We start from the raw sequence: 18601 nt of genomic DNA, 5'->3' as shown, positions 1-18601 counted from the left end.
ATGGGTTTGTTTTACAAACATAAAAACCTACCCACTAGTTTTAAGTTATGTATCGAGGGGCACATTACTACTCTGAATGGATTAAAGGTGGGTTCTAATGTGAAATTCAGGTTTTAAAGTTCTTTGCCAAGTTTATTGTAAAACAGAGAGTTCTGCCTAACGCGGTGTGTACAGTAGTTCAGAAACGCCTGTGGGTTTTTTCCGCCTTGTATCTAAGTGCTCAACTTGTCTTAAGTCAAACGCTACTGATCACTCGGAGTACCGCCCATAAAACGGCAGGCAGGATGGCTGTCTGTCAATTACATGCTGAATTATGGGTGAGCCCTCAGTTTGAATCTTAGCACTATGATCTTGCAAAGGTCATGCACTGCATTCTGCTTAATGCGGCATTAGTAAAATGTTTATATCAATGGATGTCTAAGATTTTAAAGAATAAACGGCTGAGGTAAGTAAACCTGTGTGCATGGTAACAACATACGTCAGAGGTAAACATTCACAAACTTATTCCAAAAGAAGAATGATATTAAGTTCTGTGTAGGTAGCATGGATATAAAAGAAAGACACAAGTAAACATCCACTCCATCCCGAGCTTTCAAGCGGTCTTGAGGTCAGACAGTCACAATTTAAAAAGGGAAAAACCAACAGGGCAGCTATCTTAAGCTAAGGCGCACGTTTGAGCGCTAACAGGAACAATTTTTTTAAACGCCTGCTACGTTTAAATAAAAATAAAGCCTGCACTGAGTAAAGTACGAATGTGTTAAACACTTGAATGTGTGTGAATAAAAGAACCAGGAACATGTCAAATAGTCCCTCGAGCATTACAATAAAGGAGGAAGGACACATCCTAACAGCCAATAGAAAAACAGTGAGATAGATATTCTCCTATGGGCTGAGACAAAATGCTATTGACAATGTCACAAGCCAATAACTGAAGGTTCCTAAGCTGAAAACCCTAAGGGCTGAACAAGGCTGACGCAAAGCCTCCTTAGAGGAGTATAGAACACAATAGGTTTGCCATGAATTGTGCTAGCACAAATACATGTCGGTCTAACAACAGGTAAAACGAATTTTAAAAAGGGACAACAATGGAATGGGAAATTAACCCTTGTTGCATGACCATTTTTCTGAATAAATAAATTACCCATTCCAACCCAAGTATCTATTTGCAATGAGGTCAATATTGAATATTTTTCCCAAGATGATAATTTCTTCCATAACATACCTTTGTTCATTCTATTAAAAGCAGATGACTGATCTATAAAAACATACATGGGGGTTAGTCTTGGCCTGTTGTGCCATCATATACAATTATAAAATGTTACCTTCAGAAGTGGAATTATCTTATCAAACAAAAATGTGTTTTGAATGAATTATCTGATTTTCTTCAACCAATGAGGTCAAGACATTAAGTAGGAGGCTTGCAAAAAATATAGCTGTGAATCCAAGAAAGCAATCAGTATGTAGGTAGTTGGATCTGTGGAATCCCCTTTTCTTGTAGATAGGTTGCACAACAAATCCCTTTAAGATCCAGGCAATTACCTTGAATCTAAAATATTCCACTACAGGGGAAAGGAAATCCGATTTAGAATACCTTTAATAATTTTAACATGTTTATTGAAAGTCCATTTGGACCAGGTGTTCTAGTTTTTGCTGATAGCCTTCACAGAGAACTGATAAAAGACTTGATACTATCTGAAGTGGATTCCAATGAGAAACATATTCAAGTAAAAATAAAGTGGCAGAATATTTTATATAGATATAATGTGAAAATGGAATAGTTTTACAATCATTTATATCAAGATTGCAGATTCTATGACCGCCTTATACCTGTGGAAAAACATATATAGCATCCCTGACTCTTGCAAACATGTTCTAAATGAAACAACTTCATGTGGACTGTGGAACCTGATTTTTCTTTAAGCTGGATAGAATTCTAATTGTCAAAATTAGCTTAACAGAATACTTGTACAGATGTATAATCCATGACAACCAACCTACTCCATTAGTGGTGTGGATGCTGAATTGGGTAATTTAGTTTAGACCTGCCATTTGGAGCACACTTATTATAGCCTAATAAAAGATTTTGATTTCTTCTGCATTTTTGTTTCTTCTTTCAAAAGGGAGAGTGGCTAAGGTATGTTTAAGGATCATCTACAGGTTTCTGATCTTCAGAAGCAAATATTGGTGCACATACCGTTGAGAATAAAATATCATGTTATGATCATGAAATTATTACTGTGACAAATCTAAAACTCTCACAATCAGCTTTTAAACATGTAATAATATCTTTGAGAGTGTAAAAATCCACAATGGAGTATATGTTGGTGAATCAATACCGAATACTCTGCCTTAATCTGTGCGTTCTTATTGATTACTGGCAATATCATTTTTTAGGTCACTGGCAGGATTACAGTTAAAAAATACACTAATGATATGAAAGCTCAAAATGAGTCATATTTACAATATTTCTGAAACATTTGATGAGAGTAAACGTTCACAAAGCCAATAGATGGAATGTCATTTGTATAGTGAAAATGTGCTCTCAATCTTCTCTAAGATTAGGTGCACCACAAAGCAGCAATTCAAGCTTCCTATGCACCCACACAGATAGTGGAAGTTGAAAACCGAGTGAAGTGTGCCAATGAAGATGCCAAGGACATATGGTAAAGAGAGAAGTAAAGTGAGAGCAGTTAAATGAAGTGAATAGTTTGTTTTGTCATTCTTCCAGCTGAAAGTGAGGTCACTAAGGACTAGGAGAAATTGGTATGGCTGTGAGTCCAGGTTAATGTAGATGTTTCCAGAACGATCCAATGGCTCCTGGGGACTGAGTGTGACCAGGTGGGAGGAGTTGGAGTCAGGAACTTGTTGACGAGGAGCTCAATGTTTCACCAAGTGATTTCAGGTTAGCAGCAAGTATAGTGGTATGTTTAGGAGCAATCCAGGTTTCATTGATGGAAGTGGCACGAAATGGGCAGGGAAGAGGAGTGAGAACAGAAGTGATTCACAATAAAAGCAGGCATTCCTCAGATAGACTGGCGGTTCCTTATACAGAGTGTTCACAAATAGAGTAGTTATTTAGTGAATATTTGCTCAGTATAACATTGCCAAAACTGTTCAAAGCTGGAAATCCATGCTAGGAAGAAATTATCTGTTTAGTGCATGTAAGGACTAAGCAGAAGCTTGAGGCTATGTTACATGTGTTTGAAGGTAGATGTCATTATGAAACAAATTAAAAGAATTCAAAAAAATGATTAGATTAGGAACATCCGGGTACCCTATAACTGCACTATTTCTCCTATTGGGACCGCCTATGCCAGGCTATACTTTTAATACATGTCTAAAAGAATAATAATGCACAGCTATGGGCACTTTTCTAAAGGAAAGAAAGCTCTTTTGCACATCCGGCCATGTCTAACATCACCACATGCTGGCCAATAACTTGCCCAAGGGGTAGTGAATCATTAGTGATAACCCACTGTGCCTCACTAACTTACTGCTTACTCAAAGAACTTTCTAAAGGAAAGAAAGCTCTTTTCCACATCCGGCCACATCTAACATCACCACATGCTGGCCAATAACTTGCCCAGGGGTAGTGAATCATTAGTGATAACCCACTGTGCCTCACTAACTTACTGCTTACTCAAAGAACTTGCATGACTAACAACTCTTCTCCATACTTCGGGGTTCAGTGTATCCCACAGGGGAGGAGAGGATGTCAAGAGAGTTCTGCAGAATTTTCCTGCCGGTGGGTAGACGAGTACTAGCATTTGCCTGTCCAGCCCTCAAGTCCCCTCGGTTCTAGTCCTTTCTTTTAAGTGAAGGTCCTAACCTAAGAGGATGGCTCTGTACATTACCATGGCTTGTGTCATTGTTCCTGCCTAGGGGTGATATAAAGTTACCTTCCCACAAAGACTCCAAATACAGAGCAGGCTATTTAGTCAGCTGCCACTTAGCCTGCTTAGTCACATAACTCCCACCATGCCCACTTACAGTGAGCGCAAGCCTATTGCGTCCCACTGATTGCTAAATTATTAGACCGTTTTCTGGATGTATATTCCGTTAGCAATCCGAACAATCATAGTTATCATAAATGTAATGTTTATGCTCACAAGCTAGAACAAAATTGAGTGAGCAAGTAAAGACCTTTATCAATGCCAAATTTAAAGTCTATTGCTTTGATTTTATGTCAGTTACCTTTACGACAAAAAACATGCCTATGAAGCTCTTGAGAAGAGTGAACTGAAGGGTGAACTAATTGGAAGTGAACAATCTTCTGAAGATGGAGTCTGACCACACTGAAGCATATAGGGAGCATATGCCATACTGGAAGAGTGAAAACTATTCTAAGGTGAGTACACACAACAAATAAGGGTGAATTGAGAAGCATGCATAAAATAATCTGGATCTCTAAAATAGAGTTGAGGTCACGCGCTAGGAAGCTAGACCGTCAAAGTACAATACAACAAAACTATTCTAAGGTGAGTACAAACAAAAAAAAGGTGAATTGAGAAGCATGCATAAAATAATCTGGATCTCTAAAATGGGAAGACAGTGGTATTTGAGTGATCAATTAACTTAATTGCATCTAGAGACCGGTTTCCTCCACTTGGACACAACATATACTATATATGCTCAATTAGTCAAGGGCCCACTTGTGACGCTATGATAAATATCTATAACAACTTTGAGCAGTGAAATGGGATTAGACAAATAATAGGCAATGTTACCACGGTAGACCAAAAGAAGGAAAACCAGATTTATGTGTTTACGAATAAATGTTCTTGGATATTTCAGATTCAATCAATTTGCTTCTAGTTGCTCCCAGATGTTGGCAGTTAATGAAAGAATGTGAAGTGATATATAAGAATATGCCCAAGATCACACAATTTGATCAAGTGGTTACGCTGAGAACCGGGTATTCTGGTTTGACAGCTTCCCACGTTCCTTAACCTGCCAGTCCTGACACTCTCGTACTACAACTCTGTGATTTACAATTGCAATTATATAGTAATTCCTTCACATGACCAAAAGTCGAATCTATTTCTGTGGGCGCCCCTGGACGGGTAACATACTGCTACGCACAATGACATGCACAAGCAACATATATAAATGTATTTAAACATTATCAATCAGAGCCAAAATGCACCGCGTCAATGCTCGGCCCAAGTTGGCAATCTTCTAACAAGGGGAAATATGGCAACACGCGAATATATAAGTAAAGAGAGGACAATCAGAGATATTCGAGAAGCCGGAGTGACAGTATAGAGTTGAATGAGCATAAAGGGCACCCATAATGCAACCAATGGCTATACTGGGTTAGGACCTTATTCGAGACAGGCGAGAGTTGGAAACATCCTTGGCAACTCCTACCAAACTCACACTTAACCCTATAAAAGTGCAGCCACTAACATGTATGACTCTCACCTCCAGGGCAGTTTTCTATAAAAATGTTTCCTCTCCTTAAGCGCCTGTCAGGTAGTCTCTACATAAGGCAATCGCTACAACAGTCCACTAAAGCCGTCAAACACACCGGCAACAACCAGTCACGGGTCCTGCGTACAGAACGGCGCATACACATGACGTCACATGTGATGGCGCAGAACTACAGGGGAAATGACTGGCTTCTAAACAACTAAAGCAAGAAAGCGCAGTAGCCATCTTATGCTAGTAAGATGGGATACATCGACACGAGAAGAGAGTTCAACTTCCCAGAAGCTCGTGCAGTTCGGCGTCAGTCATCCTTCAAATTGCTCTTGTTATCAGGCAAAACAAGTAGCCTACCATATGTGTTTAAAAGTGTGGCCTACAACAGGGAAATGTGCTACGTATTGTATTAGAGTTCGTGAGCTCCCAATTTACAATAATGCATCGTTTCTCTGGAATCCCGACATATTTCTGCCAGTTGATGATAGTTTATGTGAGCTCCATTCCCTTTCCAAGATTGGAGACTTCCTGTCGTACCACGTCACAAGCAAGGATCGACCTGTGAGCGCGGGAGCAGTGAAAGGAGACGGGAAAGCTCACTACATTGGCTGCAGGCAGCTGCCAGGCCACCTTAAGGTTAGTTGACGCCCCAAAGCGCACGCTTGGTTTGTAAAAGCCTCCATCGTCATAGTTAGGGAAGCCCTGTGCCTACGCGTGCTGCACTGGAGCTGAATAGACTGGACGTGACATGGCGGAGTCGAACGGATTCCAGAAGGCTCCCAATATTTTGCTCACCGGTGAGAATGTGCATCTTCGATATTAATAGATGATGGAATTACGCTAGTTCTCGGTAAGGGCGTGGGAAGGATGGGGCTGCATCGAATTCCTGTAGATAGCAGTTAGTATACTGCACTAGCTCAGTGCGCAGACAGGACGGTACCGGGCACGGTGGCGTAACCCCACTGTTTACCCAACTCTGAAAAATATTTTTTTTGTTACGTTTCCTTGATACTGGCATCGTTCGACTGCATCTACTCGAGAGGAGTCACACTGTTCCAAAGACTCGTAGCCAATGAACTGCAGACAAACTAACATTTCAGTTGTTGATTGATCAGAAAACATCTCTGCGAACCTTTTGAAATCACTCAAATTATTTCATATTTATGATACGTTATCAGAATTTGGAGAGCATGGCACGTCTTCCTAGCGGCCATGGCTGTGCGACCCCTCTGTTCTGGGCTTTCTCATTGACCAGAGTGGATATTAAAAAGAGTACCTGATGTGTTGAGAAATGTGACTGAGAGTCTGCCGTGGGGTGTGTTTGGCCAAGGTCCCTGGTGCATGTGGTACGTCTGAGTCACCTGGTGTTTATTACGCTGTGAAGTTTTCACTTGCTAAGATGACCAATCCCTCTGTGGCGCTGTTGTGTCTGCTCGTAAATATTTTAGTGTTTACGTTCCGCTTTTGTGTCTTATTGAATAAACCATGGGCATTTTTTAGTTACCCTGTTGTGATAATTGGCTATAGCCTGGCAGCTAATCCTGTACTCCTGTGTTAAAGTTGGGTAATGTCTGGTGTAAAAGTGTGGTCTTCAATCAAGCTTAATGCCCCTGGGTTTTTTACTCGGCCCATCCAGGTGCCTGCACATTGGTTCCAGGTTCAGTGAAATCTGGCTGCAATGGTGTTTCTGGTTCCCTGGACTGGCATTCATTTGCACAAACTGATGACACGCAACCTGGTGGATTGGTCCCCCAATTGTCTTCCCCCTATCTTCTCCAATTGCTGTATCCCCATAGATTCGGGTGGACAAGGTTAATGGCTTGTCCTCTTGATTGTCACAATGGATGCCAGTCTGTTGGGTTGCGGGGCCTGAATGGGGCCCTTGGTCCCAGTGTTGGAGCAGGAGGTATTCAAATTAGAGGGAGTTGGAAGCAGTCTGCTTGACTCTGCGGGCCTTCTCTCTGTATCTGGAGGGTGCAGTCATTCTGGTCAGGATAGACAACGGTACGACAATGGCTTATGTGAACAGACTTGAGGGGATGGCGGGGGTGGACCAGATCTCTGGTTCTGGTGGCAGAGAGTTTGTTTCATTGGGCGGAGTCTCCTCTGTTGGCAGTGTCTGCGATCCACATCCGGTGTGATCTCCAATACTGTGGTGATGCTCTCAGCAGGGCCATTCCATCGTCGGTGGATTTTTGCCTGCGTCAGGAGCTGTCAGAGTGGTGGGGTGTCCCTGTGATAGATCTTTTTGCGAGTCTTCTCAGTGCCACTGTTTTGCTCTGCGATCTGGGAAGGGCAGTTTGGGCTGTGGAGACTTTCCTGCCAGTGGCCACTGGGGCTTCTTTACGCTTTTCCTCCCTTTCCGCTGCTTCTCAGGTTCCAGATAATTGGAGCGTCTGTCATTCTTGGTGCCCCGGCTGGGCCCTGGGCCTCTTGGTTTCATCTTCTTGTGGAAATGAGGAGGGAAGTGGAGTGGTTGTTGCCCCTGACTCCCTCCCTCTTGGTGTCCCCTGTGTTACAGCAGGATTTTCTGTTCAGGATGCGCTTGGCGGCCTGGAGGTTTAACGCCTAGGTCTATTGCATAAGGGGGTTCTGGGTAGTGTGGCTTTGACTCTGCAGGCTGCTAGGCGCTCCTCTACCAATATCTTGACGGCGTTCTTTCAGTAGATGGTGTCGGGGAAGTGTTTAGACTCTGCTTCTTCTACCTTATTTGATGTGTTGCTGTTTCTGTAGGAGGGGCCTTCTTTGGCGTTGAAGGATGCCTCCCTTAAACTTCAGTGGGGTGTGATTAAGGCTTTTTGGAGTTCTTGGAACAATTTGTCTGAGCCAGATGGTTTGTTGGGGCGTCTTTTCAAGGGATGTATGACATTACCACAGGTGGTTTTACTACTCACGTCTTTACATCGTTGTGTTTACCACGCATACCAATAGCGCGCTTTTATATTGGCATACATTGAAAATACACTTGCCACGCAAACGATGAGCACACATATCATTACTTCGGTTATTTCATATTACTTTAGTGATCGGACGTACTAACCAGTATTCACAGAGTAACACTGCCCCTACTGGACTTCTCTAAGTTTCAAAACAGCAGAGTCAATCAATCAATCATACCACTTGTATAGCGCGCTACTCACCCGGGAGGGTCTCAAGGCGCTTGGGGGAGGGGGTCCGCTACTGCTTGAACAGCCAGGTCTTGAGTTGTCTCCTGAAGGCGAGATGGTCCTGGGTCAGCCGAAGGTGGATGGGGAGGGAGTTCCATGTCTTGGCCGCCAGGTAGGAGAAGGATCTGCCTCCGGCGGTTGCTCTTCGGATGCGTGGTATGGCGGCGAGGCTAGTAGACAGTAGCTGGCGGGTGGGCGTGTAGAAGGTCAGGCGGTCGTTGAGGTACTTCGGGCCCAGGTCGTGGAGAGACTTGTGGGTGAGGAGCCTGAACGTGATCCTCTTGTTGACGGGGAGCCAGTGCAGGTCCTTCAGGTGGCCGGAGATGTGGCTGCGTCGGGGGATGTCCAGGATGAGTCGGGCGGAGGCGTTCTGGATGCGCTGGAGTCTTTTCTGTAGCTTGGCTGTGGTTCCGGCGTAGAGGGTGTTTCCGTAGTCCAATCGGCTGGTGACGAGGGCCTGGGTGACCGTCTTCCTGGTTTCGCTCGGGATCCATCGGAAGATCTTGCGAAGGGTGTGAAAGCATGATGAGGAGACGGCGTTGACTTGTCTGGTCATCGAGAGGGAGGAGTCCAGGATGAAACCCAGGTTGCGTGCGTGGTCTGTTGGCTTGGGAGCGGTGCCCAAGGCAGGGGGCCACCAGGAGTCGTCCCAGGCAGAGGGTGATGGTCCCAGGATGAGGACTTCCGTCTTGTCTGAGTTCAGTTTCAGGCGGCTGTTCTTCATCCAATCGGCGACGTCTTTCATCCCTTCTTGTAGGCTGGTTCTGGCGGTGTCGGGGTCGCTGGTGAGGGAGAGGATCAGCTGGGTGTCGTCGGCGTAGGAGATGATGTTGAGGTTGTGTTGGCGTGCGATGGCGGCAAGAGGTCTCATGTAGACGTTGAAGAGGGTGGGGCTGAGTGATGATCCTTGCGGAGGCCTCTCTGTGTTCTTCCGGCGAGGAACGAGACGATCCACTCCAGTGCCTTCTCTTGGATGCCGATGTTGCTGAGGCGCTGTATTAGGGTGCGGTGGCAGACAGTGTCGAACGCAGCGGAGAGGTCCAGGAGGATGAGTGCCGCTGTTTCCCCGTTGTCGAGCAGGGCTCGGATGTCGTCGGTTGCTGGGATGAGGGCGGTCTCGGTGCTGTGGTTGGCTCTGAAACCGGACTGCGAGGGGTCGAGGGATCCGTTAGTCTCGAGGAAGGCGGCAAGCTGTCTGTTGATCTTCTCGATGGCTTTGGCAGGAAAAGGAAGGAGAGAGATGGGGCGGAAGTTTTTTGAGGTCGGTGGGGTCCGCTGTTGGTTTCTTCAGTAGGGCGCTGAGCTCGGCATGCTTCCAGCTCTCCAGGAAGGTGGCGGTGTTGAAGGAGGTGTTGATGACGTCTCGGAGTTGGGGTGCGATGGTGGAGTTGGCCTTGTTGAAGACGTGGTGGGGGCAGGGGGCAGTCGGAGATCCGGAGTGGATGGTGTTCATCGTGCGGGCTGTGTCTTCGGTGGTCACCGTGGTCCAGGTGCGGAGGGTGGCGGTGGGGGGCGTTGGTTCGGCGGTTGGGTGCGTGGGTGGTGCGCCGAAGCTGTTGTGGATGTTGGCAATCTTGCGGTGGAAGAACGAGGCGAGGGAGTCGCAGAGATCTTGTGAGGGAGTGATGTTGTTGTTGCCGGTGCTGGGGTTGGAGAACTCCTTGACGAGGGTGAAGAGTTCCTTGCTGTCGTGGGCGTTGTTGTCCAGTCGTTCCTTCAGTGATTTCTTGTTGGTGGTGCGGATGAGCTGGTGGTGCTTGCGGGTGGCGTGTTTGAGGGCGGTCATGTTGTCAGTGGTCCGGTCGAGGAGCCAGGCCTTCTCGAGGGTGCGGCAGGTCTTCTTGGAGTCCTTGAGTTCGTCGGTGAACCAGGAGGCCTTCTTGCTTCTGGGTCTGCTGGGAGGGTTCTTCAGTGGTGCGAGTTCGTCGGCGCAGGCGGTCAGCCACTGGGTGAGGTTGAGGGCTGCTTTGTTGGGGTCCGTTGTGCTGGTGGGTGGGTTCTGGCTGAGGGAGGTGGTGAGCTGGTCGGCGGTGATCTTGCTCCAGCTTCTGTGAGGAACCTGTTGCGGGTGGTGGTGGGTTGTGGTTCTTCTGAAGCAGCTGTGGTCGGTCCAGTGGAGTGGCTGAAGGTGATGTGCTTGCTGGATGAGAACAATATTACAGTTAGGAAAATTAAACATTAACAATAAATGTCGGATGAATTTCTTTTTTTAGAGAAACATTAATTTTGTCTGAAGAAGGGGCACCTTGTTTGGTGTTAATCTCAATGGCAGTTAAATTGCTTAATTTGCTCAACCAATCAGAAGTACTACTCACTCCCTGACTTGCGCGGCACTACTTAAAAAAAAATATATATATTTCTATGTTATCTGTATTATTCTTCCTAACATGCCCCTAATGCTTTATTACATGAAGGGAGAATAAGCCGTAGACGCACAGAAGAGAGATGATAGCCTAATTCCCTGGGACAGTGCTCTTGAGTTTGTGTCATACATCAATCTCCTGTACCATGTCGGCTGAATTACCTCGGAAGCATATTTAAAAAAGCCTTTTAACAGAAATTAGAAAACGCACCTCTTGTCCAGTTTACTTTAAAATGAGTACAGGAAGTTGGAGGTAAAGCATTTAGTTTATTCAAGCTTGAACAGATGCAAGACCCACAAGGAAAAAGTTATTCCCTGTAGGCAATGAATGACAACACATAAAATTCTCCTTCATATTTATACTATACTTCAAACGAGTCTGCCTACACCCCTTCACTTCCCACCCCTAATCCATTGGAAAATTCCTTCCAGCTATACATACAAAAAGAATAGCTAACCAGACTACATTTTCAAGATAAGGAATCACAAGCCATTGCTTAATTGCAAATTAAATGGAAAAGGCCCAGAATGACTTTCCATCTCAGAGAGACACAAATGATTAACAAAGTGTAATTATTCTAACATATTCTATAAACTTTACTTCAGAAACAGTGCAATTTAAAATGTGATTACTATATACAAATATGGTCTTATTTATTAAAGAGCAGTAGGGAACCACATGCGTTGCTCTTTCCCACGGCGCAGGCAACCAAAGGAAAATGGTTTTATATATGAAACAGCATGCGGGAAAACGACAAAAGGAAAGGGGTATTTATGAATTTTACTTGACAGTTGCTGAATTTGGGTGGTGAAAACACGCGTTGTAGTGACATGCATAGAAACAATATTTACGATGTAAGACATTTGCAGTAATAGTATTTCATAGGAAAAACTTTGTGGGAAAGGCCGTTTCCCGGAACGTCCCAGTAGCCTCCCCACCGGTTTTTGCATACATTTATTGTAAATATACTGTTTATTATACCTTCTGCATTCCGTCCTATTTTATAGTCGAAGACTGCCACCTTGTGTGCAAAATGCGTGGTAAAGTCTTGCAATGTTAAGACTAGCGTGGGAACAGTCTAATCAAAGTATAAAATACGTGGTAAATGTGCTCCGAAGTAAAAATTATGGAGTGAAGGCTGTTTCCTCTTTTCAAGGGGTTACCTGCTGTTCATCCTTCTCTGATTCACTTCCCTTCCTGGGATCTTTCTTTGGTTTTGGGGGCATTGTTGGCTCCTCCGTTTGAGCCCCTGGACTCTTGTGATTTTCGTTTGTTGTCCCTCAAGACTTTCTTTCTGTGGGCTATACCCTCCTCTCTTCCTTTGTGTGAACTGGGTGCTCCTGTCTTTAAGCATCCTTTTCGTAGGGTTTTTGAAGACCGAATCGTTTTGAGGCCTTTCCTTTCGTCCTAAGGTTGTGGTCCAAAGGTTACTCTGGGCCTAAATACCAAGCAACCTCCTGTATTCCAGATAAATATTTATTCTATATTGTATTTGCGGCTTCAGAAACTGTGAAAGGAAACAGTTGCGATTATGTATTCTGAAGAAAATCTTGCATGTCTTGTGACATCCCTGCCTTTTCCAGAATTCAGTTGTTTTCAATACTATCTGGTTTACTCTGTAGATGAGTGCATTTGTTTGTAACCGTAACTTAATATTTTCAAGGTTGTATGAATCTAATGTAATGACTAATTTCAAATTTGACTTGTACAAAAATAGATAACCAAAAGCTTATGGTAAAATGAGTAAGTTGTGTAAGGGTGGAGTAAAGCTCTGTTATGAACTTAGCACTAATATTTAAGGGCTTCACCATGAAGGTAAAAAATACCCTAAATAGTGATGTAAAGTAGCATATGAATTTTTTTGTGAGATAAATCTGGAACATTTAGGGACATCCACACCTGTTCCCTTCCCAGTAACTAGGTATTATTTACCTTTTTGTTTCGCAGGCACACCAGGTGTTGGAAAAACTACGCTGGGTAAAGAACTGGCAGAACGTACAGGACTAACGTATATCAGTGTAAGCGATCTAGCAAAAGAAGGTACGTTTGTTTGCAAATACTTTTTCTTTTACAATAATTGTCATTCTCTTCACTCTCACTTTTTGGTGCAGCTGAATTGTGAAAAAAGCCATCTAATAATGAGTCTGGCAAAGGAAATTAGTCCATTCTCCATTTAAACAGAACATCAGTGGAGCCTAGTTGATTCAATATATAGAGTTGTGTTGTAGGTTCTAATCTTGAAGACCGGAAGGATGACCTAAATATTCAGAGGAAAAACTTACATATAACTAATCTGCCTCCCCGTGTTCCATATCTCTGCTTTGATACCCTCCCCCTTTTTTCCCTCGTCGCTTTTCCCACCTTACTTTGAGTACTTGGTGAAACATTCTTCCAGTGAAATGCTCTCTTAGAGTAAAAAAGTGCAAAGAATGCAAATCAAATACATTATTTTACTTAAAACTTGAGTTCAATTAGGGTGATGGTTATTAATAACTCAATTTAATGTAATTATCTTAAAGTTAAGATTAAAGAAGTGATTTAGTTTCGTAGTAACCTTTTGGATTGAGAGTAGGTAATGGCATAAAGCTAGGACGAAGTAAACTATGACGGAAAGGTATTTTCTTTGAGAGTAGATTGGTGAAGTAAAAGTACAACAGCATATTTGTGTGTTATTTTGTTTTTTTAAATTCATTTGACATGTTTGCAAGATTGCACTAGAAGGCTGATTTACTTATTTTTTAAATACATTTTGGCTGAAACGTTAATGAAGGGTTTTACGTGGTATTCGCTCACAATCACTGCACCAAGAGACAACTTTTTAATTTTACGTTTGTGTGCATCTAAATATGTCTATTTAGTTTTATTGAAATTGACGTGTAGTTAAAATTGTGTTTGGTGTGAGTGGTAATGGTTGTGCCTAACTTTGTATTTTTTGGCATGGTGTGTGGGTTGTGAGAAGTAGGTAACCAAAATATAAATGTTAGTTTTTGTGGTGAATGGCTGTTTGGAGGTGGTGGCAACAGGCTTGAAAAATGCCTGTCGTTCTTAAGACTGCGACAAATAAAAGCCTCCTGTTTGAAGCAGTCTGAAGACGCGCGTTCCTGATTTTCTATAAGAAGACATATAAATGCTGGTAATCCGTTTCTGTAGAAGTTAACTACACTTGTACTTGTTGCATCTTGGTGGGGTGTGCAGTTCTATTTACATTTTTGTTGGATGATTCCTACGTTTGGAATTGGGTGGTAGCAGTCGTTCTGCTGCTTGTGCTTTTTTGAAAGGGCTGTTCACAGCAGTACTTCTACATACTGCCCCCTGGGCTGGGGAGGAGTGATTTTGGTAAGCTGCAGTGTTTCTGGTAGATAGTTAAATAAATATGGAAATTTGGCAGTCATACTTGAAAACCTAGGGGTCTTTTTTCTTTTCTTTTTTTTTTGCAGGTAAATTATATGAAGGTTATGATGAAGAGTATGATTGCCCTGTTCTAGATGAAGACAGGGTGAGTACTTCTCATACTACAAATCTTCATTCTGTATTTGTTTTTTGGGTATTATAATACAGTTTCCATCCTTTTTCTGCTGCCTTTTCAGGTGATTGATGAACTTGAAGACAGGATGTCCAGAGGGGGAATGATTGTTGATTATCATGGCTGTGACTTCTTCCCGGAGCGGTGGTTTCAGATTGTATTTGTACTCCGCACTGACAATACTTTGCTCTATGAGAGGTTGGAGACCAGGTAAGAGCTGGTGCATGATGGTGATATGGTCGTAACTAAGAGAGGCTGATAAACAACTATTCTTTCTTATAGTCGCTGCATTGTGTCAAAGTTTTTTAACGTGGCCAAGGTACAATATTTCCTTGTCTGAGAAATAGGGTGCAATTGTCCCAGTGTACAATCCCCATCCATGAAATAACTTGTCCTTGGAAGTACTAACGTTTATTTGCCCTATACAGTTCCAACGTTCTAATGTTTTTTAAATTATTGCTGATAACTTGTATCACAAACGTGTGCACCACCGTGTTGAGGTGCATATGTGCAATTCATTATCTTCTGTGCACAGCAGACGTTTGCTCAATACTTCAATCAGTAGACTTAGTAGAGTTGTCCTCGATTTTCTCAGTTTTGTTATTGCTCTTTAATAAATGTTCAGAAACTCGACGAGTGGCTGTTTTTGCTTATTAATTGGACCACTGTAAAAGCATTGATTTGGAACAGTGGCCTAATCCAGTAGGCCTACATTCATACGTTGTGGGGAACAGAACAGAATTTTTTTTTTTTTTTCCCAATATGTTTTTATTAATAGAAGAAAAACAAGAGGACATAATGCACATTCGGGTATCATAAGTAGAGAACATTACAACGGCGAGCAGGCGACTAAACTGACAAGGTACAAAGCAGTGAAGGGGGGTATGTGACGTCTGCATTAGCAGGTACGTGGCAGGAGAAAAAACATCACGATCGGCAACCCCCTGAAGCTGAGGCCTTCAGAGCCTGCCCACCCACGAATCAGGATAATTAGACCAGCGTAGATACCAAACTATGAAAAAAGATCGACTCAGGAGAAACAACCCACCTCTCGTAAAGAAGGAAAGGAAAGAAAAAAAGGCCATAGAACTAAAGAAGGCAAAACAACAAACCCCCCCCGGTTCCCCCAACCTGCACCCCTGCAATGGCTACGGCCTGACCCCACTAGCGTGCCTGTCGCCCCTCTAACTAAATCCTAAAAGTAGGAAAAGAGTGGAGGAGGAGATGTCATACAGGCTCCCGGTCTCCCCTACCCCCCGCCAGAAGCAAACGACCCCTAAATATGGTCAAAACATTGTAAAAGTAGCATTTACTAGCCAAACAAACCGGGGAAGTTTATAAGTTAAAAACCCCCGCCCAACTCCCGCAACGTTATAGGCAGCAATTCCCGTGTCCAATGAAACCGTTATATCAAACCCAGAAAGTCGAACTCATCCTTGGCCCTTCCGATCTTTCATGCGAGCTCCCCCCATTAGAACCGCCATAGTAAGAGGAGAGTCAAAACGTTCAAGGAAGTCGAAATCGGTACAGTCGGAGCGAGTCCGAAGTTTTAGACCTTGAAGCCCGCAAATCAAATGAAGATACTCTTCCACCGACAGTAGTCTCTAGAACATAGTAGAACCAAATGGGAGGCGAAAAGTGGTAAATCAATCCAATAAGCACTGGGGGTGTTCTCCTGGTGTAGAAGATCGGCTGTGCCCATCTTGTGCGGTATTGCCATTGAGTATGGTGAGTTTGTAGTATTTCCGAGCTCGCAGGCTGTTGTTCATGAGCTGACGAAAGACACCAGTTCTGGTTTCCGCGCGGGGCCCTCTTTTCCAGGCAGAACCGGCTTTGCGGGTAACACAACTTGTTTCGAATCTGGCAAAGGGTCGGAGTCCGGTCTCGAACACATAGTCTCAACTGTTATGACCATTTTGTGGATGGTGGCTTTGAAGCGCCCCAATGGCGGCCATTACGGTCTTCAGCGATGGCGTACACTCCGCCCGCTCCATCTTCTCTCGCTCAAGGACAGATCAAATCCTCAACCCCGGAGGTCGACTACTCCGGGGGAACAGACACGAGCGGAGCGGGCAGTAACGGTGGACGATCTGTCGATCCCGTGATCTCTACCCAGTCGCAGTCAGCGAGGATCCAAAACCCGTTGACCCCGGGGTGCCAGCAGGGTCTTCGGGTGACGGACCCCCAACCAAAGCCACAGATGCGTCTTGCCACCGTGTCCTTCGCGTCAACTGGACCACCATCCAAGCAGGCCAGGATATTCTCTACTTCGGGAGACCGGACGCCGCCCAAGTCCCGCGGCCGATGTTGTTCAACTCCAACCCGGATGGGTCAGAACTCGAGGCCCCGGCTTCCACGCTGGGTTAGGCCGAGAATGAAACACGGCATAGCTTCATCATTCGAAGCGATAAAAATCTCGGGATTGCACCTTTTCGGCTCAGCAACGATTCAGCCACAGGGAGTCTGGTGCGAAGTCAGGATTATTAACAGGATTTATCAGCTACTGACGGAGGTCGACAGAGCCGGGAGCTTACACGGCCATCTTGGTTGCTAGCGTAGCTCCTCCTCCGAAAACATTGTTTTTAATTGTGCAAACTGATGTGAAGCTGACCTTTTGCTGGAAACAGTGCAGCATCACACTGACATGCTACAATACTACAACTTGTTGTTTCCAGGTTGAGCTCTGTGTGCTACACACAAGCTCTTGATGATTATCTGCATCCAGCAGTGATGAAGAATTGAGCTCATGTGCTGCAACCTATCTTGCACACATAAAGAATTAAGTCAATGTGTCTTAAAGTAGGTTTTTCACAAATTCTTAATTTTCTATTGTCAGCACTTTGGCCTAACTATTACTTGAAGGATCCCATGAGCCTTACTTGAACATCTGAACGCTATTTTTAATTTGCATTATGGGCAGAGAAGTATTAACAGATGCTCTTTTTAATGGAGAAATTCTTATTCTGGACAACACTTTCTCTTTGCTAACAAAGACCTTGCATGACCACTAATTAAGAGAGTCTAGATAGTTTAAAGCCCCTCTACAAGTATTTTGCATGTACTATTATCTATCAGCCTACATGTAATGCCATTTTTGCTTTGCGAAATTTTTACAAGTATAGGCGTTGAGATCATTGTAGTATTTCTTTTGCAATAGGAGATTGAGGATTATTCTTAGGCGCTGCAAAGACTGAATTAACCACAGCCTTAATCTGAGGGAGGCGTCCTCATTGGGTACAATGCCGGGAATGTGTACCTCGTTTTTGAGGAGGTCTTTTAATTATAAATAGGTAGTTCTGCAGGTTCTAGTTGTGGCTGCTGTTACATGATAACATGTTCAGATAGCAGGATTTCAGAAAGGCATTAAGGAACCGCAGTATCTCCAAATCAAGGCTTTTTGACTAGTAGTTGTTGTCTTTTCACTCCGGTCGTGACTTTCTCAAATCAGTGCTACTGCCTTTTGCTTTAAGGAGACTCTTTGAATACACTCTTGATTACCTTTATTCAAAAGTGAAACTTAATTACATATAGAGCAGTACATCAGATGTATCACGGGAAAATTACTGACTTGCTGTAACAATCCTGGTGCATGTGGAAGCAGGGAAGGCCTGCGGTGTCTATCTTGGGTCCAGGAGGGCATGTTCTATTCCGGATTTTCAGTATGTCCACATAAGATACATTTGCATAATGAAACTCATTACAATAGTGATAATCCTTGAAAAAATTACCTGGGCCAAGCTTCTCTCAATCAACGAAAATATCTCGTCCAAGCTGAGCTAATACTTGAGCTGAACAGAGAAGAGAAAATGAGTATAATTCATTGGAAGTTGGCCCCTGTGGAACACATCTGGTTCATATAACTGGGTCCATAGATTTCTATTGTCAGTTCACATGCGTTTTTGATACATACCTGGCTCTTGTTGAGATTTTGAGCTGACGAGCTCTGGGATGCACCTGCACTCTGAAGGTGGGTACAGAAACCCGAAGAGACCGTGAGCCACCCCCAAATTTAAAGAGTTACTTTTTACTTAAGGACAAATATTCTGAAGTGCATGGGTGGAGACACTCTGCACGGGCTACAGCAATGGTGAGTTTTAATGCACTCCATTTACCACAGTGCATCT

At 43.8% G+C, this 18601-nt stretch overlaps 2 protein-coding genes across 3 annotated transcripts in view; one reads left to right on the top strand and one right to left on the bottom strand.

The window, feature by feature from the left end:
* The window catches only part of RAD17 (RAD17 checkpoint clamp loader component), a 564733-nt gene that overhangs the window by 411848 nt on the left and 134284 nt on the right, over window positions 1-18601 (bottom strand). Inside the window, exon 1 of one of the 2 annotated variants that reach the window (XM_078675297.1) lies at window positions 5425-5578. The exons of the other annotated variant lie outside the window; for it this stretch is intronic. The gene's annotated coding sequence lies outside the window, so the exon portion shown is untranslated. Of the gene's footprint in view, window positions 1-5424; window positions 5579-18601 lie in introns of those variants that run through there. 2 annotated transcript variants of the gene reach the window in all.
* Window positions 6067-18601, top strand: part of AK6 (adenylate kinase 6) — a 31760-nt gene continuing 19225 nt past the window's right edge. Inside the window, exons 1-4 of the mRNA XM_078675303.1 lie at window positions 6067-6221; window positions 12902-12994; window positions 14392-14450; window positions 14542-14687. Coding sequence (XP_078531429.1) covers window positions 6173-6221; window positions 12902-12994; window positions 14392-14450; window positions 14542-14687 — 347 coding nt within the window. The 5' untranslated portion in view covers window positions 6067-6172. The remainder of the gene's footprint in view (window positions 6222-12901; window positions 12995-14391; window positions 14451-14541; window positions 14688-18601) is intronic.

The sequence above is a fragment of the Lissotriton helveticus genome, chromosome 2_1, assembly GCF_964261635.1.
Source record: "Lissotriton helveticus chromosome 2_1, aLisHel1.1, whole genome shotgun sequence".
Classification (NCBI taxonomy): Eukaryota; Metazoa; Chordata; class Amphibia; order Caudata; family Salamandridae; genus Lissotriton; species Lissotriton helveticus.
The sequence above is the reverse complement of the archived record's forward strand: the minus strand, read 5'-3'. Positions and strand labels throughout refer to the sequence as shown.